Source organism: Chinchilla lanigera, unplaced genomic scaffold, assembly GCF_000276665.1.
Source record: "Chinchilla lanigera isolate Chin_1 unplaced genomic scaffold, ChiLan1.0 scaffold00093, whole genome shotgun sequence".
Taxonomy (NCBI): domain Eukaryota; kingdom Metazoa; phylum Chordata; class Mammalia; order Rodentia; family Chinchillidae; genus Chinchilla; species Chinchilla lanigera.
In genome coordinates, this window is record NW_004955494.1 from 2002049 (window position 1) to 2016577 (window position 14529).

The 14529-nt window shown below is 39.3% G+C and overlaps 1 protein-coding gene across 5 annotated transcripts in view; it reads right to left on the reverse strand.

The window, feature by feature from the left end:
• Window positions 1-14529, reverse strand: part of Agk (acylglycerol kinase) — a 117889-nt gene that overhangs the window by 78023 nt on the left and 25337 nt on the right. For 3 of the 5 annotated variants that reach the window (XM_005405406.2, XM_005405405.2, XM_013504986.1), the window contains exon 2: window positions 8647-8773. In XM_005405406.2, coding sequence (XP_005405463.1) covers window positions 8647-8747 — 101 coding nt within the window. In that variant the 5' untranslated portion in view covers window positions 8748-8773. Of the gene's footprint in view, window positions 1-8646; window positions 8774-14529 lie in introns of those variants that run through there. The other 2 variants (XM_013504988.1, XM_013504987.1) reach the window with 2 other exon arrangements.

A 14529-nucleotide genomic window follows, 5' to 3' on the forward strand; every position in this document is an offset into this window, starting at 1 on the left:
CTCTGTCTCAAGCCAGGCATGGTGGCGCATGCCTGTAATCCCAGCACTTGGGAGGCTGAGGCAGGAGGATCGTTGCAAGTTCGAGGCCAGCCTGGCAAGCGCAACGTCGTGAGTTCGGTTCCCGGTAAAAAAGAAAAAAAAAAAAAAAAAAAAAAAAAAAAGAAAAAGCAATTAAAAACTCTGTATTACAACCCAAAGAGACAGGTGTTACTATCATCTCCAGGTCTACAGAAAGAGAATCCAAGCACAGAGAGGTTAAGTAGCTTAGCCAGGGCAGCACTGCTGGTAACTGTAAAGCTGAGATTCAAATTTACAGTCTTGCTCTAGAGCCTCCTCTGCATCATTCTGCCTTACTGAGCTCTCAGAAGTGACCCTAAGAAGGGTCACTTCCTTCTTCCTCGTGGGTGGCTGGACTGCTCACATCTGAATCCACTGACCAATCTTAACATTGGCAACAGGACACTCAGATACCACGTGCCTGCTGAGGTGGTAACAAGCAATCCATTGCACATATGAAAGCATTCTTGTCAAATGGGTTGCACCGAAATCTAATTATGCCTCCCAGTCAGCACTTCTCAAACTATAATGTGCAGACAACTTGCCTGGGGCCTAGGTGAAACGCAGATTCTGACTTAGCAGGGTCAGGCTGCTCCCTGAGATTCTGTACTTCTAAGAACCCCAGGAGCTGTTAATATTGCAGAATCCAGGAACACACTGTGAGTAGCAAAGCTCAACATTCTGGATCTAATCCCCACTTGATCGGACCCAGGAGGGATGCAGGAAAAAACTAATCCAGGCAAGAAGGAGGCAAGTGAGGTATCAACCTTGATTGCCAATCTTGGGGTTACCGTATGCCAAAAACAAGCAACAACAAAACGCTGTAACAGAGATAAAGACATTAATGGGTCACAAAATAAAAAGGAATGCAAAAAGCCTATGATGAACACAACACATATCACAATTTTAAAGTCAGGATCAACATCACTTTTCTTTTTGTGCCCCAGTCTCCAGGGTGGTTCTGCACAGTGAACACTATACAGAAGCTATCTGCCAACGTAGTGGAAAATTCTAGGGTAAAAGTAGATCTGGCTTCTAAAACATACTATGAGAAGGAGCAGAGCTGTAGTTTATGAGACTTCAGCAGCAGACATAAATTCATGTATGAAACTTATTTCCATATTGATTTGAACAAAATTCACTTGGGGACTAGAGAATTGCAAACCAGACCATGAGGTGAAAGAAGAGAACTATTTATAATTTTATTAAGTTCATGATAATGGCATTCTTATTTTTTATTAAACCCTATTGGTAATAAGGTACTGAAGTATTTATGGTTAAAACGATATCTCAAATTTCCTTTCAAATGCTCCAGTAAAAGTAAAAAGTAGAAGGCAAGAATGATATGAGATTATTATGTTAAAAGGATAATTCTTTAGACCAATTTAGCAGAGTTTGAGTGAAATGTAACAAAAATGATTCATGAAGCCAACAGCTCCCACAAGCAGAGTTCTGAGAGCTCCAGCATTTGCAGAGACAAGGCCCGAGGTGCACAAACAACTTAATCTGCTACAGCTTTGTCCACCTGCCAGTCAGCTGGCTCAGGTTAGCTGATTGTTTATAGCTTACTTAATTGGCCACAGGGTTAGTGCCTTCTACGATCATCCAAAGTTCAGTTACTATGACTCAACTCTATATTGGTTTGGGCTGTTGGGTCCAGTGCAGGTGCCCAGTCTGGTTTTTTTGTTTGTTTTTTGACACAGGATCTTGCTTTGTTGCTCAGGCTGGTCGTGGCCCTGAACTCACTATGTAGCCCAGGCTGGTCTCGAACTCACAATCCTCCTGCCTCAGCCTCCCAAGTGCTGGGATTACAGACGTGTGCCACCACGCCCAGCTTAGATGCCCAGTCCGAATCAGCAGGCTGTTACTAACTTACGAAACAAGTGAAGTGGTGATATTTATTTTAGCTGGGTGATATTACATGGGAACTCATTACTATTCTAATTTTTGTACAGTTAAGATTACCACAGTAAATTTAAAAAAAAAATAATCCTTTTTTCCTTAGACATGCCAACATTTATTTTATATCCTTCAAAAAGGACACAGCACATACTGCCTTATGCATCTATCACAAAAATAGGTCCTATTTTCACTTTATGCTAGGAGTCGTGATTATCTAAGTGTCACAATAATGTTGTGACAGTAAATAAAAGTGATGTGTAGCAAGCTTAAATAACTTACTCAAAGTCACACATCCAGAGAGTGGTGAAGGCAAGACCAAACCCTATACCAAATTAACTCAGAAGCTGAGATTCAAAATCACTGCATTACAACAATCTCTCTTACACCACACAGGCCTTCTGGCATAAAACCATCTTAGATTACGGAGTCTCTTGGATACCTTAGGCCCCGTAACCATTTGAGAGGGCAGGATTAACACCACCTGATTTTGACTCATGGCTCTCTTGACATTACCAGCTATGTGAATTTAGGCAAATCACCTAATCTGTCTGCGTCTGCGCCGCTGCTTCTTCCTCACTGATGTCAGACTATCGATCTCATGCTAGTATAAGATTAATAACCATCTCATAATTATTAGAAAGGTAAAATGAGTTCATAAAAGCAAAGTGCTCAGAATCATGTCTGGCAATCACTGATTAAATAGCAGCTATTATTACTATTACTAAATTCTCAACAAAATTGAATGACACTGAACCCACCCCTTAGATAAACTCATAACCATTTATGTTCACCTCTTTTAAAAAATTGTTTTCAACCACAGAACTGGAAAGGTAGCCCTCACTAATGCTTACAAAAGCCAGTGTACAGTAATCATGACTCATGTTCCTATGTTTGGAGAAAAAGCTCTAATATTAATAAAAATTTATAAACATAGGGCTCAAGACCATGGCTATATTTGCTTTGAAAGGTAATGTCAAGTGATATGTGAGATTTAAAAATCTGGAGGAAGAGGGAACCAGGCATTCTGGCTCACTCAAGAGACAGTGATGGCGAACCTTTCAGGGCCTTCAATGATACAAACAGCACGCTGTAAGCTATAGGTTCACCACCACTGGGCTAGATCCTCCAGTGAAATCAATGAGAGGGAATCCTGGGTCACAAGCCAAGGTGGGTGGCAGAATTGGTGCCAGGAGCACTGAGCCAAAGGAATTAGCTGAGGGCCGGGAGCCAGAACTGAGCAGGAGCAGAGCCTCTGGTAACTGCTGAGCCAAGGGGGTTAGCTGAGGAGCGGTGCCAAAGTTTATCAGTCACAACCACAGGAAGACACGCCAGAGCAAGCAAGAGCAAGCACAAGCCCCCATGACGACAGACAAGGCTTGGACACAGCTTGCTGGTCGCCAAGTGCTTATACCCTGTCTCTTGTAGAGTCACGTGGAGTCTGTCTTAAAACTAGAACTGTCGCACTGTCTTGTTATACATGGAGGATGAAATAGTTTACTGTGTGTAAACTCCCAGAATACTGAGTATTTATCACACCAAGTTTATTCCCACACACTAGCGTTTATAGAACTTTTATATGGAGCAAACCCTAAACCAAGAGCTTTACATTATCTCATTCAATGCTTTAACAACCCAAGGATACTGCTGTTATCCCCATTCTACAGATGAGGGACCAAAAGCTTAAAGAGCCAAGAGTCATTCTGCTGGCAAGTGTCACCTTGGTCTGATTCCAGAGCCAGTTCTTATTCTATACTGCCTCCTTTCTTGCGCTACTTTTTATTAGCAGACATTTTACCACTAAAAGGGCCAGAAATCAGCGCGAGGCTATTGCAGGTAAACTGCTGACAGGATGAACTGAGGGACCTGGAACATAAGCTTCCCCAGGGAACCCAGAAAGCTCAGTAAAAGCAGTTGAAGAGGAATGAGCAATACTTAAATGCTTTCAGCAAACAGGGCCATTTCCTCCTTTTCAATTGCTCTTGCCAAGCTGAGCGCAGGCCTTGCCGCTCCTGTCAACTGCTGCAGCCTGCTGTGGGGAAATTATGCAGTGGGGGACTTTTTAAAATCATAGACTTTTTCTTTGATCCTTGGGAGAAAGGGGAAAAAAGAGAAAAGAGTTCCCAGCAGAGAAGAAAATTTATAAATAATATGAACAATGGAATAAAGCCTACAAATATCTGCTGTCAAAAGATAAACTAAGAATAGCAGTAAGAAAGGAACAGATAAAAGTAAATTAACATATAAAATTTTCCCCAGATCTGCCGCAAAAAGATTTTTCTATTTATGTAGAACATCAATTGATGCAAATCTGGATGAGAAAAACTTGATAGCCCCAAACATCTATATGTCACACCTGAAAATAACAGTAGGGTTGTGATCATCTACAAAGCGTACAGAATTTAAATGGTAACTGGGGAACATTTTCAGAACAACACTGAGCAAGACTAACAGGGTTTCTGTCTTAGACTCTCACAAGGGAAGAATCGAAGAAATAAACATTACAATAGCAGTGGACATTACACAGTAGCCGTTCATAGCACTATGGAGAAAACTGGGTTCAACAATCTTCCCAGCTCAGGTTGGAGGGGACAGGAAAGGCCTGCTAGAGGAAATAACATCTGCAACCTAGAGAAATGGTAGCTGCCTGGTGAACAAGTGAGGGTGTTAGGAGGGGTCCAGCCTGAAGTGGGAAGAATGGGTCACTGTGGGAGACCTAAGGTTCCATATATCACCATGCAGAGAGAGCGCAGCAAGGCTGGACGTGGGCAGATTGGGCCAAGCTCACATACAGCTAGTAAGAATGTGGGACTTGATTCTAAAAGCAAATAGCAATGTGAACCTGTAAAATACTCTGGCAATAATGTACAAATTAGAAGCAGGCAAGAGTAAGTGCAAGGCAAACAGTTAGGGGGCCGTTCGGAACCCAGGCAAGATGGGATGGCAGAAGAGAGGAAGGTGGGGACAATGGAGAAAGCGAACACAGTAGGAGATTCTGAGGGCGCAGAGACACTTAGGGTACAAAAACTGGGTAAGAGGAAGGAGGATAAGAAGGAAAGGAGGAGGATGTGCAAATTCCAAGTTTGGAAAACTAGAAAATTAAATGATGGTACTGATGACTTAGAAGAAACGTTGAGCAGGGAAGTTTTTTATTTTTAGTTTGAGGCACCCATAAAGCATCCAAATAGACAAGAAAACAGGTGAATGGAGTTCAATTCTGGAACTCAGCAGAGGTCTTTTTGGAGATAAAAATTGGGGATTTGGCCACCGAGAGCTGGTGAATGAAGAGTGGGTGAGATCTAGCCAGGGGAGGATGAGACATGACAAGGCCCAAGGCAGAGCCCTGAAACTGCTGTCTGCCTGCCTGAGTACAGGACAGCTGGCACAGAGGATATGAAGAGGAGCCAGGGACAGCAGGAGAAGGAAGAACATAATAAAAACTACAAAAACAAATAAATAGACATCCATATTCATAGATTAAAATGCTTAATTCTGTTAAAATGTCCAGACCACAAAGTGATCTACATATTTGATGCAATACCTATCAAAATCTTAATAGTACTTTTGGTACAAATAGGGGGAAAAAAATCCTAAAATTCAAGTGGAATCTAGCTCAAGAGACTCCAAACAGCTGAAACAATCTGGAAAGGAACAAAGTTGGAGGTCCTGTACTTTCTAATTTCAAGACTTGTTACAAAGCTACAATAATCAAAACAGTGTGGTAGTGGAATAAAGACAAATATATAGATGAGTGGGAAGGAAACAGAGAGCCCAGAAATAAATCCTCACATATATGGTTAGAGTACTGAAACCATGCAACAGGACACTTTTCAACAAATGGTGTCAGGAAACCTGGATAGCCACATGCAAAAAAATTAAGTAGGACCTTTATCTTATACCATATACAAAAATGAACTTGAAACATAGACTAATAACCTAAACATAGACCTAAAACTATAAAATTCCTAAAGAAAATGTACAGGAAAAGCCTCCTGACTCTGGATTTGGCAATAATTTCTTGCACATAGTAGTACCAAAGGCACACACAACAAAAGCAAAAACAGATAAATAGAACTACAACAAATTTTAAAACTTCTGTACACCAAAGGACACAGTTAACAAACTGAAACATACAAAATGAGGAAAAAGGGGCTGGGGATTTAGCTCAGTGGCACAGCACCTGCCTGGCGAGCGTAATGTCATGAGTTTGATTCCCAGTACCAGAAAAAAAAATGAAAAAAGAAAAAAAAAGCAAGAAACAAAATGAGGAAAAATATTTGCGATTCACGTTATGTTCTAAAGGGTTAATATCCAGAATATAGAAAGAAATCCTACAATTTAACAACAATTAAAAAAAATAAGCCAATTGAAAATCAGGCAAAAGACCTAAACAGATATTTCATCAAAGACATATAAATGACCAACAAGTATGTAAAAAAGCACTGAATATCATCAACCAGTAGAGAAATGCAAATCAAAACTGCAATGAGCTATTATGTCACACCCATCAGGATGGCGTTACTATCAAAAAACAAAACTCATACATTATATGTGAGAATGTGGAGAAATTGGAACTCTATGCTGGGATTTATAAAATCATACAGTTGCCATGGAAAACAGTATGAAAGTCCCTCAAAAAATTAAGAATAGAATTACCACATGATCTAGCAATCCCACTTCCAGGCATGTTATCTAAAAGAAGTGAAGGCAGGAACTTAGAGATATTCACACACCCACATTCAAGACAGCATGATTCACAATAGCCAAGGGACAGAAGCAACCCCACATGTCCACTGACAGAGGAATGGAGAAAATGTACATAAATCCAATGGGATAATAATTAATCAACCTTTATAAAGAAATCCTTCCATGTGTTATAACATGGGTGAACTCTAAGGACATTTTGCTAAGTAAAAAAAAAGCCAGTTACAAAAGGACAAATACTATACAGAAAACTCACAGAAACAGAGATCAGAATGGTGATTGCCAGGAGCTGGAAAGAGCAGAAAAAGGGCAGCTGTTGTTCAATCACATAGACTTTCAGTTTTGTGAAACACAAATGTTCTAGAGATCTATTGTACATCAATGTGAATATGCTTAACACTAGTAACCTGCACATTCACAAACACTTAAGGTGGTAAACTTTATGTTAGGTGTTTTTCACCACAATTCAAAAATAAAAGAAGCCAAATATTGCTAAAGCATGTAGAAGAAAAGTGAGAGAAAAAGAAGAACAGGAGGACAATGGGAGTTTGCATGTAGGTTGGTAACCCTGAAGGTCAAGGGTGGACACAGAACAGGAGGAGGCCTGCAGGATCCTCCCACACTTCCAGTTCAAGCTGTTTTAGAACCAATTTGGAACAAGACCTTCACTCCTGCTGGACACCTAGTAGGCCTTTTTTTTAAAGTCTGAAGACTGTGAGGGCAAGAAATGATTATAGTTCATCTCTGTACACATCCAGAACAGCGAACACAGCTCCTCGAGTGTTCACTGAGTCTTGGAAGCAGCAGTAACCCCTGGTGGGAAAGAGGGGATGCTGGTTGAGCTCACAGCTCCTACAAGAAGGTATAGGAGCCTGTTTGGGGCTCACATGTAGTTAGATAAGGGAGGAAAAGCCAAACATTACACACCTCATATTCCACTTGTTAAAATATCTGTGCCACTCTGGGCTTTTCTTGTATTACAAATAGTCTGCTCTTTTCTTTGGATATTAATTAACAGAATTCAAATGCTTAGCTTTGAGAATACTTAGGAGGAAAAGAAGGGGGCTAGCTTCCAACCTGTACAGCTGCAAAAAAGCAGACACCACACACTGCATTATAAAGTTATTTCTGACAGTGGTGAATTGAGGATGTTCACAAAAGTAATAGTCTGAATCCCCTTTCCAAAGTGGAGATTTCTAATACAAAACATACCCATTCTATTTTCTGTTTAACAAAGCAATCTTTTAAGACATCTGGATTTCAGTGTTACTACATCATATTAAGCTGTGACAGACACTTGATCCACAAAAGACTGCAATTGGATTGCCTATTTTAATACTTTTATGATTTCTGTACAAACACTTCTCCGTTTATTTAAATCTTATTACCATATTAAACCCGAAGAGGAGCTCTGGTGCTTTCTTCTCCCTCTATGCCTAAAGGCTAATAAAATCCACGAATTCCTTATTCAAACAAAAGGGTTGAGTCTTTGTCTCATTTAAATTAAACTAGGCTAATGGGATAGATGAAGGTAGTCACACGGGATGGAGGACAGAGAGCTAATAAGTGCCCGGCAGCTGGAGTGATGACAGATCAAGAGAACAAAAGAAAGTAAGTCCCAGGGAGAGACCTGAGTTCCAATCCCCATCCACTACGAACTTGAGAAAGGACTTTACCCTCTTAAGGATGGGCCCTAATTTCTTCATCTCTAAATAAAACAAATAAAAACAGTTTCTCCTTCAATCTCTCTATTATAATCTATTTCTACTGAAGTATGAATGTCAATTGTTCCCTAGAGTTTCAAGGATATATAACTGGTTACAACAAGAAGCTTTTGCTTTGTCTGGTTTCTGGTTTGAACAATTTTCTTTTCACACCTCAATATTTTACAGAGACAAGCAGGGCTGGAAAGAATCTCAACCTCAGGCCCTTCTGGGCTGTTCTCTGTTTGAGGGTGCAGGCGGGGTTGAGGATGTCCATAGTTACCAGTGTTTTCCATACAGCCAGTGGCTTCCCCATGTCAGCAGGCAGAGCCCAGCTGTGGTTTTCTTCCAGTGATTTCGAAGAGTTTTAAAGAACACAGTCATCTTCTCCTAGAAATTTTCCTAGGTTTCTGGGAGGCAGAAAAAGAAAAAAGAAAAAAAAAGAATTATCCCAGGTAATCATGTAGCACCCTATTACTCTTCTCCCATTCTTTCAGCTGCTCTCTCTCTTTTCCTTCCATTTGGTTGTCTCCTTCGCAAGTACGCTCTGGTCTCTTCTCATCTTTACCCTTCTAATCTCATCACTGTCACCTTCTCACCTGGCCACCTACCCATCACTTTTTCTTCATTGTATCAGAACCCAACAACACAGTAGTAAGGACCTACTCCAAACAGAAGAAAACACCAGGTCCTCACAAGGAAAGTAAGCAGAGAACATACAAAGAAAACTCAATGGAGAAATGCTATGTAAAAATGCTCAGCTTACAAAGTAACAGAAGACAAGTAAATCACAAAAAACTATCATTACCTATAAAACTAACAAAATGTTTAATTACCATATTCACTATTAACAAAATACTATGAGGCAGACATTTACACACCCCTAGAAAAAGGTAACTCAGCACAATTTCACTAAAAACCAAAGTGACAAAAATATATCCTTATTCTGATAGTCTCATCACTTGATGATACTTATTTGCTCTTTGTTAATAAGCTTATCCCACTGGGATGTAAACTCCATGAGAGTTTTGTGCTGGTCACTGCTAGATTCCATGCCTCAAGTAAGATCTGGTACATAACAGCTATTTGACAAATGTCTATTCAATGTATAAGTCATGCAGCAACTAAAGTTTTTTACTGAGAATTTTTACAGATGTGGAAGAAACTCAAACTATGTCAAGTAAAATTAACATGATAAAAAGACATGTAACTGGTATTATCCCATTATTTTCAGATGAGATCGGGCATGTTCGGGGTGGTATGGCCATAGTCTATCCTATTATTTTCAAATATGACTATAAATTGACTATAAATTAAAAATACCAATACAAATAAACAAAAATTTTAAAGCAATTTCCTCTACATTGTGGGATGGCAGGTGATGTTTATTTTTTAAATTCAACTGTATATGTTATCCAAAATTAATATAAATTATTTTCTAAACAGATACAAATGGAAGCAAAAGTACTAATAACTATGGGTGAAAGAGGTAAAGAGATCATGAAAACAGCTCCTTCTACTGAGAAGTCCAGTGCTTTTACAACTTCCGATAGCACACACTGATTGAAAAGAAGCATCTTTATTGCAACAGCAATGAAGCCAGTGCCAGGGAGCCTGCCTACCCATGAATCTTGGACCCTGTCCAGAGTGGTAGAGAAGTTCCCAAAGGCCCATCTAACTGTTGAACTCCTGTCCACCCAGCCCTAAACCACTCCTTCATTCAAGAGGCCTTTAATAAACACCTAGATGACAGGCTCTGTGCCAGGAGCTAGGACACAGGACAGAAAGTCCCATTCTCAAGTGCTCACAACTGTTAAACCCACAATCACAACACAACTGCACAATGATGGCTTTGATGCAGGGGGATGAATGCTGAAGAGTGAGTATAGGCCCTGTCCACAAGCACAGACCTAACCTGGGCTGGGAGTGAAGGCACCATGCAGGCTCACCAAGCCTTCCAAATCTTAAAGATTGAGGAGTCCCCAAGTGAAGAAGGACCTATCAGTATGCGATGATCCAAATGTGTCCCTCTAAAATCATATGTTTGAGTCCTAATCCCCACTGAGATGGTATTAGGACCAAGCACCTTTGGGAGGTAATTACGTTATAAGGGAAACACCCTTATTAATAAGGTAAGTGTCCCTATAAAAAGCAGACAGATTCCCTTATTCTCACATTTTCTCTCTCTCCATCCAAAATGTGAGGACACAGCAAACCTGTGTAAACCAGTAAGAGGATTCTTACCAAGACGCCAGTGCTGGCACCTTGATTTCGGACTTGTGGCTTCTAAAACTATGAGAAATTTCTGTTGTTTAAAGGAGTATAACACATTTTTTAATCAAGGTGCAGAAACATGGGTTGGCAAGGTCCACATGGATCCATCAGATGCACATTTGTTCTTTAAAATATTTCTAATGATGAATTATTAATTTTAATTTTATAAGTTTTATATTTAACAATGAGCACTTAATATGAAAAAATCATGAATGTATTTAATTTTTAATATTTATTGAGCATATATTTAATAAGCATTTACTTAATATATATTAAGCATTTAAATTTTTATTTAAATGCTTAGTATACTTTAAATTAGTACACTTAGTACAATTTCAATTTAAATTTAACTGGTTTTTGGTGTACTAAGTCTTAAAAAAGAACAACACAAATTCTTATATGAATTACAATGAAAATACCAATAGCACTTTACCAAAAAATCTTTACTTCAGTGACCACACCTAAAGCGGTCTGCACATATCACAAGAGCATGTTCGACACACATGCAACACTTACACTCACAGTACATGTGTTTTGCTTTCCTGGCCCTTTTGTAGGACATATTTGATATCTCAATGGTCTTCCTGTTTGTCAGGAGGTTCTTATTATATTATACAATGTAAGTTAACAGAACATAAAATATCAATAAAATATTAAATTCTTAATATGTATTGTGCATTTGGAATAAACATCAACATTTTCACATCAGCTGTGTAGTTGCTTACAAAACCTAAAAGATAACATCAGAAGTAAATTCCTGTATGAACTACAATGAAAATATCAACAGAATTCTACCATAAAAATAAGCTTTGCTTCAACTGTCACACCCAAGGCAGTCTTCACACATGACAGTTGTATATTCCATGCACACATTTCACATGACAGCACGTGTGCTTAACTTTCCTCTCCTATGTGACACTCTTGTTACTTCTCTTTGTTTCATCAGGAGCTTCCTACTACATTGTACAATATGTACTTAGGAGGGAAATAAGATATCAATAGAATATCAAATATGTAACAAGTGCTTAGACATCAACATTTTCACATCAGCTATTTACTTGCTTATAAAACCTAAAGGATAACATCAAAAATAAAAACGTATGTGAACTACAATGTAAACACAAACAAAAGTCTACCACAGAAATACGCTTCGTTTCAACTGTCACTCAAGCAGCATTCACACATGACAACTGCATGTTCCATATGTAAGTATTGCTTACATTGATACCACGTACATTGTTTTCCTGTACATTCTCGTAGGGCATAGTTGACATCTTTTTTGTTTTCCTGTTGTCATAGTAGGTCTTCGTGATGCTGAGCCTGCCTGTTTACCTGTCACCTCACCAGTGTGCTCCACAATTTTTTTGTATACTTCCCTGGGCAGAAACATTTTGCTTTTCCTCTGCTGTAAATGATCTCTTATGAGCTGCAGTCCCAAGTCTTCAAGAAAATTTCTCCATAGTTTTTACTTGTTATTTTCTTTGTAAACTATCAAATTATTTATGCCACACATGTTTAGGATTGAGTAAAACACAAACATTGGTCAATGCTTTGTGTTTCAAGTGACATCACAGTTGCTGCATAACTCATCAACAACATCTACTCCAACTTTGGTTTTGTTGTTGAAAAGTTTCCATCTCAGACTTCCATTTTGTCAAGGTTTCCCTATCAATAGTTCCATCATGATGAAATGGTTACATTACCAGTTTGTTTTTCTTTGCCATATATGAGGCCAATGTTATATCTTCCTGAAGTCTAACATTTGAAATTGCAACATTTCATCTGGAATTTCTGCTTTGTTCCTATGTATAGTACCTGTGCTGGTCAACTTGTGCTCTGTTAGCAAATATAACACCAATTGGAAACTGGTAAACCAACTGTCAAATATCACATTCTGATTAGTTTGGGAGATAGAAGCAACAAGTCTGTTCACAACATCATTTCATTTATATATACAAATAGGGACCTAATGGCTGAGTTCCAGGATAAATGTCTAAACTAAAAGCATAGTAAGTTTTGGCATTTACAAGGGCATGAATTTTTATTACATATTTTGACACACTGCTTTTCAATCAGTCTTTTACACTCTTATGATCACCATGAGAAATCCCTGCTAAATACAGCAGACCTGTGAATGCTTTCAGTTCACCTGTTGAGGTTTTATAATACATTTTTGAATACGGCTACTGGTGCATACAGAACGTTTTACTTGTATTCCAAAACCTGCAAATCTGGTTTTTCATTGTACTGAAATTGGGCTACTTCTACCAGGAAAATTGAAAGAAAACATTTTTTTAACAAATCCTGGAGTGATGTGGGTTTATTGGACCCTCTGTGAATCTCAGGTAAATACACACAAAACAAAGTTACATAGAGCATAATGTAGGTAAAAATCCCATTTTACTACTTGTACACATGTGCGCACATCTTGCTGTTCATCATACCACATGGGTAAACACATAGATTACTTCCTGTATCCATCAGGGAGAAGCACTGAGACACATCGCCAACTATTATTATGCTAGAGTACAAATTTACAGTAGAAAAGTAAGGAGTGGGTCCACTGGACCCTGTCTTATATTCCTCCAGTCTACAGTGTTTTTATTCTAGCAGCATGAACTAAGATAGGTTTAACTAAGGCAAAAAGCCAGCATGTTCACAGAAACACAGGAAGATAGTGTAGGAGAAAAGAGATTGCTCACCCATCACTAGTTTCAAAGCTAAGATTAAAAAGAGATACAAATTTACTTAATTCAATTTTATCTGACACAGGAACCTTAAAAAATGAAGGTCTAAGTAGGAAAACCTACAGATTTTTATGCTAAGTTTGGTGAAGAGTTGTGCAGAAAAATGATTGAACAAAGGGGTAAATTCTAGTGGTAATAATAAAGGAGTGCAGCTGAGCCTTTTTGTTCATTTTACTGTGTCCTCACAGCTTCAGGGACAAGAGTATCTCTTTCCTCCATGTATAGGATGGGCACCTCTCCAATGGGAGTCTTACACGGAATAAGGTCAAAGAACTCTTTCACGATCTGCTTCAGGGGAGAAGAGTCGGAGAAGGTCAGAGAGTGACCTTCCTGCTTCTGTTTCCTCAAATACCAATGTGCCATATTTTGTGGTAGCACATCCTGAGCCCTGACAAATGGTCTGATGTGAATATATGCAGGGTAGGTATGGGAGCATGACTAGCATGGGGTTCTGAATCTTTAGTGTAAAGCTTGGTAGAAATGCACTGAACTCTTTTTAAAAATTATTTTGGGGCATTACTACCCTCTTCAAAAATGCTCACTTGTTCTGGAATTGAACTGTTGTCTTTAATTTTAGCAAGTATTCTTTTTTTTTTTTTTTTTTTTTTTTTGTTTTTCTCCGGTACCGGGAACCGAACTCACGACCTTGTGCTTGCCAGGCAGGCGCTTTTGCCGCTGAGCTAAATCCCCAGCCCCCTAGCAAGTATTCTTATAACTGTAATGGAGGTCAGTAGTATACCAGACTTTGAGAAACACTGGTTTCTCAAGAGAAGACAGAGAAGAGGGTAAGACATGTGAGAAAATTTAGAAAAGACCTTGAACCCACACTAAATACTTTAGAACATTTTGTGCTGAAGAGAATGAAAAAACTGTGATTAAAGCAGGCGAGTGGCTATGTCTCTCCCCTCCACGCACCCGGCACAGCCAGGAGGTGCTGGTTCAGAAGGCCCACAAACTGCTAACACCAGGGTTCACATTTGGGCCCTCCCTGCATGTGCCCTGCGCCACCTAAGGTATTGGATCAGGCAGTCCACGAACTGCTGATACCGTGGTTCGCATCTGGGCTTTGCACCGACCCTGACCTTCCACAGGTCACAGAAACAGACCATCCACGATCACTGCCAGTGCAGCCCACGTCTGGCTCC